Here is a 16379-nt window from a genome sequence, read left to right on the forward strand (position 1 = left end):
GAAAACAGACACAGATAACATAAATGAATGAGTAAGGCTGTGTTCTAATAAAACTTTATTTACAAAAACGGGCCAGATTTGTCATGTGAGCCATAATGTGCCAACTCCTGCTTTAGTCCTCTTTTACCCCTTATAGTAATTAATTACCTTTTACTAATTAACAATTCTTTAAATTTCCCTGTTCAAAAAACTACTATAGTTTCTGTTGCCTGACTTGGCCCCTGACTGACTGATCTGCCTTGCCACTGACATGTGGTCACTTCCCCTACTACATGCCTTATTTTTGCTCTGGACGTTTATCTCTATATTCTATAAGAAGCCTCAGTTACATAAATGTCCATGTGGGGCTTCCCTGGTGGTGCAGTGGTTGGGAGTCTGCCTGCCAATGCAGGGGACACGGGTTCGGGCCCTGGTCTGGGAAGATCCCACATGCCACGGAGCAACTAAGCCGTGAGCCACAACTACTGAGCCCTCGTGCCACAACTACTGAAGCCCGTGCGCCTGGAGCCCGTGCTCTGCAACAGGAGAGGCCACTGCCGTGAGAGGCCCGTGCACGGCAACGAAGAGTGGCCCCCCACTCGCCACAACTAGAGAGGGCCCACGCGCAGCAACGAAGACCCAACACAGCCAAAAAAAATGTCCATGTGGAAAATTCACAGCATCTTCAACCCCATAATTGTACCCTATCAGAATCTTAACCACAATATCATATTCTGATCACAATCTCCTTTGCTTCCAGCCCTCACACCCTCATTCTGACCAAACCTGTTCTCTGAGCTCAGAGACTTCTCTGCTTCTTCTACCAGGCAGCTAGTTCTTCTAAAGAAAATCTCACAACCATAAAGATCCAACAGTCTCCAATTTCAGCAGGCATCTGTGTGCCATTTAACATTCCTTTTACAAGCCCTTGGTCAGCTCTCTTTCCCATTCCCCTTAGAAGATGAAGCCAACCATTATTCCTTGCCTCAAAACCCCTACTGCCACCCTAACTTCATTTTAGTGAAATAAATTAACATCTTATCCCTAGAAAACTAAGACCAGGAGGAATCAAAACTTTGCAACTTCCTGACCTCTCCCATAACCCTACCTAAGAGAAATCAAGACATACATCCACACAAAGACTTATACATGAATGTTTATAGCAGCATTATTCATAATAATCAAAAACTACAAACATTCAAAATGTCAGTTATTGGGTAACTGGATAAATAAAATGTGGTATATCCATACAATGGAAGTATTCAGCAATAAAAAAAAAAATTCATGGATACATACTACATGGACAGAGCTTAAGAACAGTGTGGTATGTAAAAGAAATCACATGTAAAAGATTACATAAGGTATGATTCCATTTACAGGAAATCTCCATTAAAGGCAAATCTACCGAGACAGGAACCAGATCAGTAGTGGTTTGGGGCTGAGGATGGGAATGCGGAATGACTGGAAAGTAGTACACGGAAACTTTTGGGTGTGATGAAAATATCCTAAAAGTGGACTGTAGTGACAATTATACAACTCCATGCATTTGCTATAAGAATCATTGAATTGTACACATCCAATGGGTAAATTTTATAGTATATAAATTATACCTCAATAAAGCTATACAAAATATGGGGAATAAATATGATAGAGAGTCACTACTATTTCTGATAAGATGGTCAGTGAAGAGCTCTCTGATTAGACAACATTTGAGCACAGACGTTAATAAACTGAAAGGGTAAGTCATGCAAGTATCTGGGGAAAGAACATTAAAAGAAGGGATAAGCACAAGGGTCCCAGCTGGGGAGCATACCTGCAGATCAGCTAGAACAAAGGAAGAAAGGGGTAGGAAGCCAGATCAGAGAGGTAGTGGGTCAGAATGTGTAGGGCCTTGAAGAAACAATTAGGGATTTGAATTTTACTGACTGAGATGGTAAACAGGATTTTGAACAAAAGAGTGGCATGATTTAATATTTTTAAGGGTTTATAAACTTTATTAATCTTTTCAAAGAACCATCTTTTGGCTTTGATTTTCTCTTATTTTACATTTGCTTTCTGTGATTATATTCATTTTTTTTAATAATTTTTTTATTTTGGAACAATTTTAGATTTACAGAAAAGTTGCAAGAATAGTAAAGAGAGTTCTCATTCAACATTAAAGGAAACTGGGTTAAGTAACTTCTTACCTAACCATGTTAAATTTGTCAAAACTAAGACATTAATACTCATTAAATTACTATTACCTAAACTGCAGGCTTTCTTCAGATTTCACCAGCTTTTCCACTAATGTATTTTTCCTCTTCTAAGATACAATCCAGGATACCACATTGCATTTAGTGATTTATTTTTAAAAGATAATTTTGGTTGCCTATTGAAGACAGGCTATAGAAGGACAGGTTGAAGCTGGAAGACCAGTAAGGAACTGCTGTTAACTCTATAGCTGACTAGGAGTATAGTTTTGGTAGTGATGAAGGGTGGTCACATTCTGAATGTATTTTCGAGGCAGAGCTGACAGGAATGAGACTGCATATGGGATGTGAAATATCTTTTTCTTGAGAAATAAAATATGACTACAAGGTTTTGGCCTGAGCAAATGGAAGGACAGAGTTGCCATTTATTAAGAAGGGGAAGACTGATGAATAGGTATGAAGGGTAGCATAAAAATTCAGTTTCATGTATCTTAAATTTGAGATGTCAGACATTCATATAAAAATGTCAAGTAATAGACATCTGAATCTGAAGTGATGATCAACATATGTAGGGTATTTAAGGACATGAGATTAAACGAGATCACCTACGATGTGAATACAGAGAGAAGAAAAGAGGTCCTAGAACTGAGCACCCTGGGCATTCTAATGTTATAGAGGTCAGGAAGATAAGGAGATCATAAGGAGCTCCGAAGCCACAAATAAGAGTGAAAATAGAGCAGACACTGGAAGTAGGAGAACCAAGAATGTGGTATCCCAGAAGCCATGTAAGTGTTTCAAGAAGGAAGAAACAATCAACTCTATCAAACACGATACAAAAGTTGAGAAAAAGAAAGACTAAGAACTTATTACTGGAATCATGATCATTGAAGTCCTTGATGATCTTAAGTGCAGTTTCAGAGAACCGCTGAGAATGAAAGCCTGGTTGGAGTGGGTTCATAAGAGAATGAGAAGAGAGGAAGTGTAAGCAGAAAAAACAGATTAACTTTCAAGTTTTGCTATAAGGAGAATAGAGAAGTGGAGTGATTGCTGCAGGGGGATGTGGATTTTTTGTTTTATTATAAGATGGGAGTATACCCATGGCTCCATCCTTGAACTTTTTTTTTTCTCTACCTGCAGTGGTTTTCTTGGTGATCTCATCCAGTTTTATGGCTGCAAAATATTTATATTCTGATGATTCCCCAGTTTATTATCTCCAGCCTGGATCTCCTCCATTAAATTCCAGACTCATATCCAACTGCCTACTCAATATCACTACTTGGATGAATAACAGTCATCTCAAACATAATGTCCAAAACTGAGTTCAGATCTTCCCCACAAACCTGCTCTTCTCTCAGTTTTCTACACCTCACTAAAAGCAACTCCAAATTTCCAAATGCTCAGGTAGAAAACCTTGGAATTATGCTTCTCTCTCTCTCTCATGCTCCACATCCAATCTATTGGTAACTCCTCCTAGCATTAACTTCAAAATTATCACAGAATTCAACCCTGTCTCATCACTTCTGGTCCAAGCCATCATTCTCTCTCCTGTGACTAGCAAAAAATCTTCCTCATTGATTTGTTTCCACTCTTGCCCCCTTCCTCACTCTATTCTAACCTAGCAGACCTTATATATACCAGGCACACTTCTTCCCCAGATAACCAGGTAACTTCTTCCTCTCCTTCTCCAGTTCTTTACTCAAGTTCATTTTCTCAATGAGGCCTTCTCTGATTACCTTATTTGAAATTGCAACATTACCCTCCTCTATGTTTCTCTAATAGCACTTACCACCTGATATAACATATACCTTGCTAGTTTATTTTATTGTCTGTTTCCTCTAACTAGAATGTAAATTCCCTAAAGGGCAAGGATTACAGTTTCTTTTGCCCCCTGCCACATCCTCAGCACCTAAAACAGTGCCTTGAGAGAGGAGATACTCAGTTATATTTATTGGATAAATCAACATAATTATATATTGATAAAAAGTATAACAGTAGCTAGAAATCTGGAAGTCATCCTACACTATTTCTTCTTCTCTTACATCTCATTACCTATCAAAATCTAACCAATTTTATCTACTAAATATTGTTAATCAGTCCCTCCTCTTTACCTGTACCACACTCACTGTCTTTTACCTGGACTACTATCAAAAACTTTCCTAAGTAGTCTCCCTGAAACCAATCCTGCCAAGCCTAAATTTAACTTCTACAGTTTGGCCAGACTAAACAAGTCACCCACCCCACCCCACTCCACTTCCTACCCTCTGCTTAAAACACCTTGAATGGCTACAGGAGGGGTCAACAAACTTTTGCTGTAAAATGAAAATAGTAAATAGTTCAGGCTTTGCAGGACATATGGTCTCTGTCCCAAATACTCAACTTTAGTTTTAGAGCACAAATGCAGTCATAGAAAATATGTAAACAAATGGATGCGGCTGTGTCCCCCAAATTTTTCTTTACAAGAATGGGAAGTGGACTGGATATGGCCCCCGATCTGGAGAATAAAGTAAAACTCCTTCACATGAATTATATGGTGGTAATTTATATCTGGCTATCTCCAATTTCATCTTTCAACCTTCACTTCACACTTTGTATTAGAGAAGTGCTTACACTTCCACATATGTATCACACCTATGTACTTTTGTTCACATGCCCTTCCCAACTATCTTCTAGCTAACTCATACTGTTTAAGACTTGGCTCCGGCACCATCCCTTCTTAGAGGCCTTCCTTGAACCTTCAAGTTGGGAGAAGTGCCCCATATCAATCTCTCAAAGAACGCCAACACACACCTCTATTCTACATTTACTATATTGAAATTCTGTTTAAATCTTTCATCGCTAGTTTTAAGTTCCTGGTAGGTGGGGATTAGGTCATTCATTTTCATAACTCCAGCATCTAGCATATAGCAAGCATTCAATAAATGCTTTTTGAATTGAAGTGAAGGTTCCTCTTAGTAATAAAGCTCAGGTAACTCAAGCACTACTGAGAATTTTTGTTAATATGTTGGGTCAGAAAACAAGTTATCAAATATCAACTTCAAGAATATAGTTTAAATAGTCCTTCTAAAATATTTAATCCAATTCCAACATTAGTATTTAAGAGTGTACAGAGAAAAGAATCTTTAAATCATCAAGCCAAAATGTGAATTAAGACTTACTTCAATTTGAAGAGCCAGTTCCACTTGGTTGTGATAAGAATCTAAAAGTTCTTCAACAGGATGTCTGAAATAAAGAACAGTTACTGTGGCTGAAAGATACCATATGCAAAAATGATCGCTTTATTCACCAAAATAAGTGCATTCACATCCAAAAGTAACGTTTGAAAACCTGAAATTAATGTTTTAGATGCCACACCTTGTCATGACTTCTTTATAAGGTTTTTCTATTTGATGCAGGTGTTTGTTTAAATCCACAGGTGTTTCATCATCTTCTGCCTAAATAAACATACAGACAAATGTTTACCAAATAATGAAATCCATTCTTTGGTCTTTCTATTGCCAAATTAAATAAGGTTAAGCATATGATAAATTCTTGAAATGAAAGTGACTTTTGAGAACCAAGGCCTGTGCTATAGAGAGAGAATGGAGAGCTAAGAGCACTTTTAAAGATGGCTGACAGCCAAATGAAGGTGGGGTGGGAACCAGATGAGAAGAGATCATCTGAATTTCTGCATTTTTTATAATGATAATCAAATTTCCTTCTACCTTACCTGCAATAAATAAGGCACTGGTCTCTTCAACCATAACCCTTACTATTCAAAATACTCAAAAACATCATGCCTTAAGAAACTGAAAAGAGCAGTTACTAATGATTGCTAAAATGTACTGAGTTTTGTGAAATAGTTTCCACCCAAGTGAAATAAATTCTACCTAATATAGGAGCAAAACCTGGGAAAATAAAGAAAAGAGAAAGTAGAAATGATTGATAGTTTTCCTCCTAAAATTCTACCAAATGAAGAATGATTCTCTTTAGAGGTTAAAAGTCATCAAGTGTTTATACAGTAATAAAATGGCCTAATTTCTTGCATTTTATTTTGCTTTAACCTCAAAAGAAAGTACTATAGTTTTAAAACAGAGGATTAGTTTTCATTTTGTGAAAAATAATGTATTTTTCTCAGTTTGGTGCAAAGGTCAATGTGGATCTTTTTCTCCCCAAAACCATATTTAGCATTCAAAATCTTTCTTCTTCCTCATTTCTCCTTGACTGACCCTGATGTTTTCATTGTGTAACTTGTGTAAAACTATTACAAGCCAAACTTTTATAATTCCTCCACTTTGATTTTCAAACATGTCTCCAACTCTGAGTAGTATGCTACCTAAACCTCCATGATTGAAAGTCTCCCCCCCACCCCCCGTCTGCTAAAACTCTCCCCATATCTGCTTTATCCTGTAGGGGATAAAGAGTGCCTCACTCCCAGTCAAACCCAAAACTCTCAGAGCACATACAAATTGCAAATTGGCCGATTAGCAAATATTTAGAATTATATATTAATCTAAATTAATATTAATCTAAAATTAATATTAAATTAATATTTAATAATTAATATCTAAATTAATCTAAAATTATTTAGATTCAACCAAATGCAATTCAGTTATAGGGTACACACTTACTGTTCGGGCCAGATTTTGGCACATTGAGCTGAAGGTCAAAAGTTGTAGTTTAATCTCTGTGTCCCATTTTCGACAGTTTTGAATATGTTCATGACTTCCAAGACAATGATTACTGTTAAAATACATCAATTATTCATCAATGTTATTCTCCTCAAACTAGAAATTATACAGGTGAGAGTAAAATGTAAATTGTATCTGCATCAGGAATTGAAGAGAATGGTAAAATACAGAGATTTTTTTAACCAAGTGTGAACATTTAAATAGAGAAATAATTCTACATGAGAAGAGTTAAAGCAAAGAAGAAAGAAGATGAAGACAAACAAGGGAAAAAAACAGGGACAGAGCATTTCTAGTAGGTTCAGAAAAAGATTCATATAATGATTATTTCAGGCAACTAAAAGGAAATCACAGCTAAACACTATGTATAAAGTAATACTGCATGCTACAAAAGGAAAATGGAGTCCATAATGATGTAACTATTGCCTCTCTGCAGAAAGAAAAACAGCTTTAAATTCACTTGTCAACCAATTGCCCACCATTCTTCCCATCTAAGACTATCAGCTTCTTAAGGGCAAGATCCTCTACTGTCTTAGACATGATGTCTTAGACAACGTATATCTTAATATAAGTTAACTGATCCAATAAACCAATTCACTAGGACCCAAAGTGGTTTTAGGTTATAAATTTAACTTGAAATTTTTCTAATTTAATCCATTAAAATGAAATTTCCAAAAATGTTGCTCAATAATTAAATGAATACTTACTTCTGTAGCACTTCCTCTTGACCACAAACTTTAAGAACATAGCTGCTAACATCTACTTGATTCAAGTCATCATGTACCCAGCAAAGGGCTTGCATTATTATGATTTCTACAGTAGAACTCACTGTAAAAGAGTTAGTCATCATTTTCATTTTACACATTCAACTCTAAGTATATACCTATTCAGACTGTATTTCTTATAATCTAAAACAGCACTATATAAGAGAACTATAATGCAGGTCACATATATAATTTAAAATTTTCTAGTAGCCATGTTGAAGAAAGTAAAAAGAAACAGATGAATCTAATTTCAATAATATATTTTATTTAACCTAATATATCCAAAATATCATTTCAATATATAATTGGTATTTCAAAATTACTAATGGGATATCTTACTTTCTCTTTTCAAAGTAAGTCTTTGAAATCCAGTGTGTATTTTACACTTATAGCACATCTCAATCTATATTAGCCATATTTAAAGTAATCAATAGCCACATGTAGCTAGTGGTTATCGTATTAGACAGGGCAGATCTAAGCTAAGAAAGCCACCTCTGTTTTACAGACTCCTCCAAAAAGGATGACATTTAGCAGTGTCTAGCAGACAACTATTTAAACCAAATCATAAGGAAAAAGAATCACCATTTTAAACATTTGGCATTTGCCTGGTAAATTATCCAATGAAGAATAAAAATATAGAAAGTAGGAAGTATTATTCAATTGTCATTCTTTGCAATAGCTGGATACTAAGATTACAAACCATTAAAAACTAAAGTAACCTATTTCTATACTTAGAGCTTTTATGTTCAACTTAGAAGACAGTGACTACATTCAGAATTCATGAAAATTAACAGCTTGGCAGAAAAGGCCATAAAACCTTTATCTAATACAATAGCTACATTTCTGAACACATTTATATGTATCGTAACAGTTATTATTTAAACACACAAAGCACTTCTACTATAATATGGTTACATTTCTTAAAAGAGATGTACACTATAAATGTGCACATTTATGAAGCACCAAACAATAGGCATTTGATATATTTTTAAATGAATCAGATCTTGATATATCAAGTCAAAATTTGATACAAATCAAAACATTTGCTATCAATGCTTATCCATGCTTACTTCAATCAAGAAGCTTATTGACCTTACTTTCCTTCAATTTTAGTATTAATTCTTACTGCATACGATTCCCCAAACCAAAATTTAAGGTATGTTTAAAAAGAATAAGTCTTCCTTTAGAATATAAAGAATAGGACTATAATTAGCCTTGCTAGCTAATGCTTTTGGGTTTTGGCCAAGAGCCACTGATTAACCAAATTACTCAGCATCTTTCAGAGAAATATGTAGTTATAAAGGTAAACTGGTATTTCATTAATCCAAACCAGAAAACTATCCATATGAACGCCAATTTCTGGAAAAGGATAACTAATGCATGTTAAGTATTTTACCACACACACACACACACACACACACACACACAGATTTTTAAAGGATACCTAATGATAACAGAGTCAGTTTATTAAAAGAATGATAACATTAACATTTTAAACATTTTCTCCCTAATCAGAGCAAAACAAGATCGTTGGGGAACTATGAACCTACCATCACATGTAAAGGTAACTGGTAGCTGAAATCCTTCAATTTCAATGGAGACCTTCACGCTAGCATTTTCTCCACATATGTTTCTTTGCACTGTGACTGGACTTAACAAATAGCCTGGATTTGTGCAGTGATTGGTATATGGAAAGCTGGTCTTCAATCTATTCACAAAAAACAAGAAATTAAATTCTTTTTTTGAAAGCTGCATTTGAGAGCCCTGAACAAGGCTTTGCATGCTTTTGGCCATTTAATTCTGTGTTATTGTCCAATTCTAGAGCAGCTCAGGAGAAATGCAATGAATGGACCCCTGTCAAAACTCCAAAACACCAGCATTTGCCTTTTAAATAAACAGAATCCAAGGAAAGAGATTAAGTACTGCCAGGACAGCTTTGGTAACACTAACAACATCAACAAAACACACACTGGATACACAGCATTAAATGAGGTTCTCTGCTTCAGATTTTTGGCTAAACAGTATAATTTCACAAAATGTACATTTTTAATGAACCATTGACAATACAGGTGATAGCCCTAAATTGTAATTGCCAGAGGGATGAAAAGTTTGTTGTCTTTTTAAAATCTTTTTTTCTGACATCCTTTTTCCTACACACTGTTTTTGGTTGTTAGCATGATAGAAAAACATAGACAATGGGTTTTTACAGTGCTATGAGGCCTTTATTCCCTCAAAGTGATTTCTAAGACTTAGGGAATGGCAAAAAAATTGCCTGTGAAGTATTCTTGGTATTCATAGTAGCAAAATAGTTTAAATTTAAATATATAAGCCAGGTGTATGGCTCATCTCCAGATAGCACTTCTATTATCTGAAGACAAAGGAGGATTTGATGCCTTCTTTAAACCTGTGGGCTTCCTTTAACTGACTTTCTTCTGGAAGTTAGAAGACAAATTCCACTTCTCCCATCTGCTTTTCACAGGGCTATAAAGGGAATGAATGCTGGAAGTTTTATCTATTCGCTTCTGTAGAGATTAAAATAATCAAGTTATAGGAACAGAATAAAATAGTTTGAGTTGACAATAAGAAAGGTTCTGGAGAGGCAGGCAGCAAGTGTAACTATTTGTGCACTACCACTAGAGTCAGACTTCCCAAGTTTAAATCCTGACTGTACTACTTACTAGCTGTGTAATCTTAGGCAAGTTATTGAATCTCCTTGTTGCTTCAGTTTCCTCTTCTATAAACTGGGGATAATACTACTACTAACTTCATGGGGTTGTTGTGAGAATTATGTGAATTAAGTTTGTAAGGACGCTCAGAACAGTGTCTAGTACATGGTAAGCGTTATAAGCATCTCGTCAAATACATGAATAAATGAATAAATCTGGTTTCTGCACTGTGATCTTAAGTGCCACAAAGGATCCAATATTAAAAAGAAATGTAATTGAAAAAAAAAGGTAATATAAAGTAATAAACTTAAATTGATGTTGGAAATGCACCTTTAGATATGGACACATTATCTTCAAATATTTGATTGCTGCCAAGCTTACCCCTCCATAACACAACGACAAGACCTTCATAGGACCCAGCCTAAGATTTGTATTGTTTCTCACATACTTGGTATTCTTGTTTCCTATGAAACAAGAAATACCATATGAAATAAGATACTCACAGCAAATCACGTAGCTAACTAATATATAAAACGGTAAAGAACTTTATATCCAAGGAAGCCCTCAATTTTCAGAAATCTTTAAGGATGATAAAAGGAAAATCAGAAATTCCTGATGACAGTTCAGAAAACAAGAATTTACTGGACAAAAATTCTAGTGATAAAAAGTTACATATAAAAATGAGGGTTTGGGGCTTCCCTGGTGGTACAGTGGTTAAGAATCCACCTGCCAATGCAGGGGACGTGGGTTCGAGCCCTGGCCCAGGAAGATCCCACATGCTTCAGAGCAACTAAGGCCGTGCGCCACAACTGAGCCTGTGCTCTAGAGCCCGCGAGCCACAACTACTGAGCCCGCGTGCCACAACTACTGAAGCCTGTGCACCTAGAGCCCGTGCTCCACAAGAGAAGCCACCGCAATGAGAAGACTGCGCACCGCAACAAAGAGTAGCCCCTGCTCACCACAACTAGAGAAAGCTTGCACACAGCAACAAAGACCCAACGCAGCCAAAAATAAATAAAAAATAAAAATAAATAAATTTATTTTAAAAAATGAGGGTTTTTAATTGAATTGACACTATAAGAAACTTGAGTCAGCGTTGTTTAGAATAAAATTAACTAAATGCAGAGGTGAAAACCTATAGGGAATTCTTGGGATCAAGACACTTTTGTAGAATATAAATATTGGATTGGAACCATACATATATGAGGAAAGGAAATTAAAGGCTATTCAGAATGACAAGTGTAAAGTGTAGTTTTTCATCTTACCCTAGGAGACCACAAATGAAGCAGCAAAAATTTCCACTGGTATCTAACATTCCTCTGAGAACTTTCTCTGGACCTATGTAACTAGTAGATACAGCAAGTTTTGTCAATTATGATGAGTGTGAAAGGAAAGAAAAAAAAGAAATAAAAGCAAGAAAAATGCAGTAATAATTAAATGCCCTGATTCAAAGTATTTTACAGAACTTTAAACTGAAAGTGACCCTTGAGATCACTAGTCCAACTCCCTGATTTCACAGAAGCAAAAAAAACAAGGCCTAGAAGTAGGCTTAACTGTAAACGAATATCATCCTGACAATCTTACACTAATGTCATAGCTGAATTAAAATAATTAAATTAATCATTTTAGGAGATTTCAAAAAATGAGGCATTGACTAAGAGTATAAATACTTGTTTTCAAAATCTGCATACTGGAAAAAATAGAAAGTGACATTAATTTCTTCAAGACATCAAGACTTCTCCTGACTCCAATCTCCAAGGTCAGAGGAGAATGAAAGAATTTTCTAGAACATGGCTTCAAAAACACCTCTGCCTCTTACTTCTCTGAAACATTTGTTGCAATCCCACTCTAACAGAAATAAATTACAAAAAGAATTCATTCTCTCTAGTTCATCTGAGGTTTTAATATTACATAAGCCATTTGTGTGTGTGTGTGTGTGTGTGCACGCGTGCGCACGCACGTGCACACGTAAATAAAAATGATCATTTTAGCTTAGTGGCAGAGTTTGTGTAAATAACAATAAGATTCAAATGCAGAAAAAAAGGCAGATCACAGAGAGCCTAATTTCTCAACATGCAAAGCTTAAATGCAATAGTCACTCAACACAGTCTAATAGACAGGGCTTGTTTGGAAAGAAAATTTTAAAAACTCGATGAACACATATCAGATTAATACCAAACCATTAAGATAAAACACATATCAGATTAATACCAAACCATTAAGATAAAAGATTATTTCCAAACTGTTAACCACACATACATAATGGTATAATGGAATAAAGGCACAGGTAATTTCTAATACATGCAATTTGCATTCTCAGTCACCTAAATGTCTCTTCTATTTTAAACGTCTACTGAAAAATATGAGTTTTAAAAATACAGTTAAGAGTAACCTTTTCAGGAAAGAAAAAGTGACTCTACTGATATTTTTCTTCTTTTTTTTCCCCTAAGGTATCCTGAAGAAAAGGAATGCTGGTTAAAAGGTGACACACAGGAAGATAGAATTTTAATGAAATGTTACCAATAGTCTAGAAAGTCTAGTTAGATATTAACAAGTCCCATATCATAAAAATGATGAATATACTCAAAAATGATCTGGGAACCCCAAACTCTGCTTTGCTTAAACCACACTGGGGAAAATACTGGATTCAGAATAAATCTCCCAGTAGTGATCTACTTTTCCTTCTTTTTTTTAAAAAATAAATTTATTTATTTGTTTATTTATTTGTTTCTTTTTGGCTGCGTTGGGTCTTTGTTGCTGTGCACGGGCTCTCTCTAGTTGCCATGAGCAGGGGCTACTCTTCGTTGCGGTGGGTAGGCTTCTCATTGTGGTGGCTTCTCTTGTTGCGGAGCACGGGCTCTAGGTGCGTGGGCTTCAGTAGTTGTGGCATGCAGGCTCAGTAGTTGTGGCTCACGGCTTAGTTGCTCCGTGGCATGTGGGATCTTCCCGGACTAGGGATCGAACCTGTGTCCCCTGCATTGGCAGGTGGATTCTTAACCACTGTGCCACCAAGGAAGTCCCTACTTTTCCTTCTTTTGATAACAGATCTCATCCAGTTGGCCACAATGTTTGTTGTTCCACTCCTTCCTTCCGAGGGATTTTTCTCTCTGGTGCTGACTGAAAGGACTCTCCTTTCTGCTATAGCACAAGACCATTAGAATATCAAAGTCTAAGCTATCAGTGGCTATATTCCCTGCCTTCAAAACTCCATCTGTAGTAGAAGCCAACATGCATGGTGAAAGGGCCCAGGGAGAAAAGGGAGGAAGAAGAAGAGTCCAAAGGGAGGAGGGATCAATTACAGTGTGTGAATTCCTGGATCTTGCTGTCACTGAGCTCTGCCCCATCCTCCCTCTTTCTGCTATACGGGTTTGTGAACCAATACATAAACTTCCTTGATTTATGCTAGTTTAAGATGGGTTTCTTGCACTCATAACAGAAGTCCTCACTAATACAGTGATATGATGGAAAGAAAACACACCGAACCAGAGGTAATGGAGACCTGGCTCTGTTACAGACTAGCTGGGTAAACTTTGGTAGGTAACTTCTCTGAGTCTCACCTTCTTCATGTATTAAGAATACTGGACACATTTAGGATTAAAAGAACACTTTAGAAATGCATTTTTCTAACCTTCAGAAAATATATTTGCTCCTCTAATCTTGCTTGTTATATCATCTCTTAATTCTAAGTAGGACAATATTTTGAATGCTAGAAAATTTATGGCAAAACTAAGTCTCCCTATAAAGGAAAAAAAGGCAGGGACTTCCCTGGTGGTCCAGTTGTTAAGAATCTGCCTGCCAACGCAGGGGATACGGGTTTGATCCCTGGTCCGGGAAGATCTCACATGCCATGGAGCAACTAAGCCCGCACGCCACAACTACTGAGCCCGTGAGCCTAGAACCCGTGCTCCGCAATAAGAGAAGCCACTGCAATGAGAAGCCCACGCACCTCAACGTGCGCAGCCATGAAAACCCAGCACAGCCAAAAAAAAAAAAAAAAGGGCATTTTCTAATTCTAATGAAACTTCTATGTTTAAGCCATATTCTCCCTCGGTAACAGAGTATCAGAAATCTACTGTCTGACCTCAATTTTTTCTTCTAAATACTCAGACCCCTAACAGGTTCAACTGTAGTTTGTGTTAACGTACCAATTAACTGATTGTTTTGACATTTTAGCCACAGGGTGAAAATAGTTAAAACTTAAAAAATTTTAGAATTAGTAGCACTAAGCTGGTTAAGATAAATTTTTAAAAATTACTTAATAAAAAATAATCTTTATAAAGAAAAATTTCTTACTTTGTAATGGATTGACAAAAAGCTGCCACTTCCTCATTCTGTACTTCAATTTCTTGTAGAAGAGAACTTTCAGTTGGCAAAGTACCGGTCCCATTTGGGCCTTTCTGTAATGAAAAAAAGTGTTTTTATTTTAAAAGTAAAAGATCCCCAAAACGCTAAATAGCAATATAGCACAAACACATTTTTATGAAAATATGTACAAAAATATGGTGGTAAAATAAATCATATCAGTAACAAAGTTTTAAAGTATGGATTTCTATCTTTGTAAAAGTAATGCCAACTAAGCCTTATTTTTTTTTAAATTTTGGCCAGGCCGCGTGTCATGTGGGATCTTAGTTCCCTGACCAGGGATTACCCCGCGCCCCCTGCATTGGAAGCGCAGTCTTTAACCACTGGACCGCCAGGGAAGTCCCAAGCCTTATTTTAAAGTTCATTGGTTTTACTTGCTCAGAAGTAGAAATAGGGCTGGGAGTCTGGACTACTACCCTGCGCGAGTCCTCCCGCTGCTTTCCCTGCTGTCCGCCCCTCTTGGCTCCGTGATGCCCGTGGACCTCAGCAAGTGGTCCGGGCCTTTGAGCCTGCAGGAAGTGGACGAGAGGCCGCAGCATCCACTGCAGGTCAAATATGGCGGGGCGGAGGTTGACGAGCTGGGCAAAGTGCTGACACTCACCCAGGTTAAGAACCGGCCCACCAGCATTGCATGGGATGGCCTTCATCCAGGTAAATTGTATACCTTGGTCTTGACAGACCCGGATGCTCCCAGCAGGAAGGACCCCAAATACAGGGAATGGCACCATTTCCTAGTGGTCAACATGAAGGGCAACGACATCAGCAGTGGCACGGTCCTCTCCGATTATGTGGGCTCTGGGCCTCCCAAGGGCACAGGCCTTCACCACTGCGTCTGGCTGGTTTATGAGGACAGGCCACTGAAGTGTGATGAGCCCATTCTAAGCAACCGATCTGGAGACCACAGTGGCAGATTCAAGGTGGTAAATTTCCGCAAAAAGTACGAGCTCGGGGCTCCGGGGGCCGGCATGTGTTACCAGGCCAAATGGGATGACTATGTGCCCAAACTCTACGAGCAGCTGTCTGGGAAGTAGAGGAAAGCCAGGAGATGGACATCGCCAGAGTTCCCAAGCAGTGTTTCAGTTTAGTGATGCATGTAGATTTCTTCCCTTCCCCCTGCCCCGAGGCCTGAGCAGTCAGATTTAGGTTTAGGGTGTCTTTTCCTTCTGCCTGTCCTTTATAATTCTAGGGGGTTTATGTTTTGATCAAATTTGAACTCCGTTTTGGTGGGGGATACTTTGGTACTAGGATGGAGTCATCAAAATGTTAATATAAGAATAACAACCCAGACGTTAAAGAGGAAAAAAATTCTGGTAAAAAAACCAGGTCTGCAGTATTAGAACAGAGCATCAAAGAATCTTTAAGGGAGGTTGAAAAAAAGAAAAGATTGATTGCCTCTGCCTTTGTGAGCCCGAGCCCAGGACTGTGTGTGACGGCATCTTCTGGCATTTGTTTTCAGGGCCCTGTCTCTCACTAAGACAACCAGGGGCCGGCATGTCCACTAGCCCCCAATGTGATACATCTCAGGCTGGTTATTGGCTGTCAGTGTCCCGCTCTGGCTCCTTTAAAGAGCAATACTGGAAAAAGCAATAGGGAGAGAGTCACTTTGCTGTTAAAGCTTGGCCATCTAGATGAGCTGCAGGGCTGAGTGAGAGGTCATCAGAAATCCGAAAGTCTGTGCGTGTTAAATTGATCACTCCTCGGTGTAAGAAAAGCTGGTCTGGAGTTGCTGAATGTTGTGTTAATTCTGCTATTTGC

The 16379-nt window shown here is 37.5% G+C and overlaps 2 protein-coding genes across 4 annotated transcripts in view; one reads left to right on the plus strand and one right to left on the minus strand.

Moving 5' to 3' along the window:
- PIK3C2A (phosphatidylinositol-4-phosphate 3-kinase catalytic subunit type 2 alpha) overlaps positions 1-16379 on the minus strand; it is a 99845-nt gene that overhangs the window by 39271 nt on the left and 44195 nt on the right. For all 3 annotated transcript variants that reach the window (XM_061201507.1, XM_061201505.1, XM_061201506.1), the window contains exons 3-8: positions 14556-14659; positions 9147-9304; positions 7540-7660; positions 6776-6887; positions 5520-5599; positions 5324-5387 (exon numbers count right to left, since the gene is read on the minus strand). In XM_061201507.1, the coding sequence (XP_061057490.1) occupies positions 5324-5387; positions 5520-5599; positions 6776-6887; positions 7540-7660; positions 9147-9304; positions 14556-14659 (639 nt within the window). The remainder of the gene's footprint in view (positions 1-5323; positions 5388-5519; positions 5600-6775; positions 6888-7539; positions 7661-9146; positions 9305-14555; positions 14660-16379) is intronic.
- LOC133099430 (phosphatidylethanolamine-binding protein 1-like) lies at positions 15095-15662 on the plus strand. The gene has a single exon (XM_061203084.1). It carries the CDS (start codon positions 15095-15097, stop codon positions 15653-15655), a length of 561 nt encoding a protein of 186 aa, XP_061059067.1. The 3' UTR covers positions 15656-15662.

This window comes from Eubalaena glacialis, chromosome 10 (assembly GCF_028564815.1).
Source record: "Eubalaena glacialis isolate mEubGla1 chromosome 10, mEubGla1.1.hap2.+ XY, whole genome shotgun sequence".
Lineage (NCBI taxonomy): Eukaryota > Metazoa > Chordata > Mammalia > Artiodactyla > Balaenidae > Eubalaena > Eubalaena glacialis.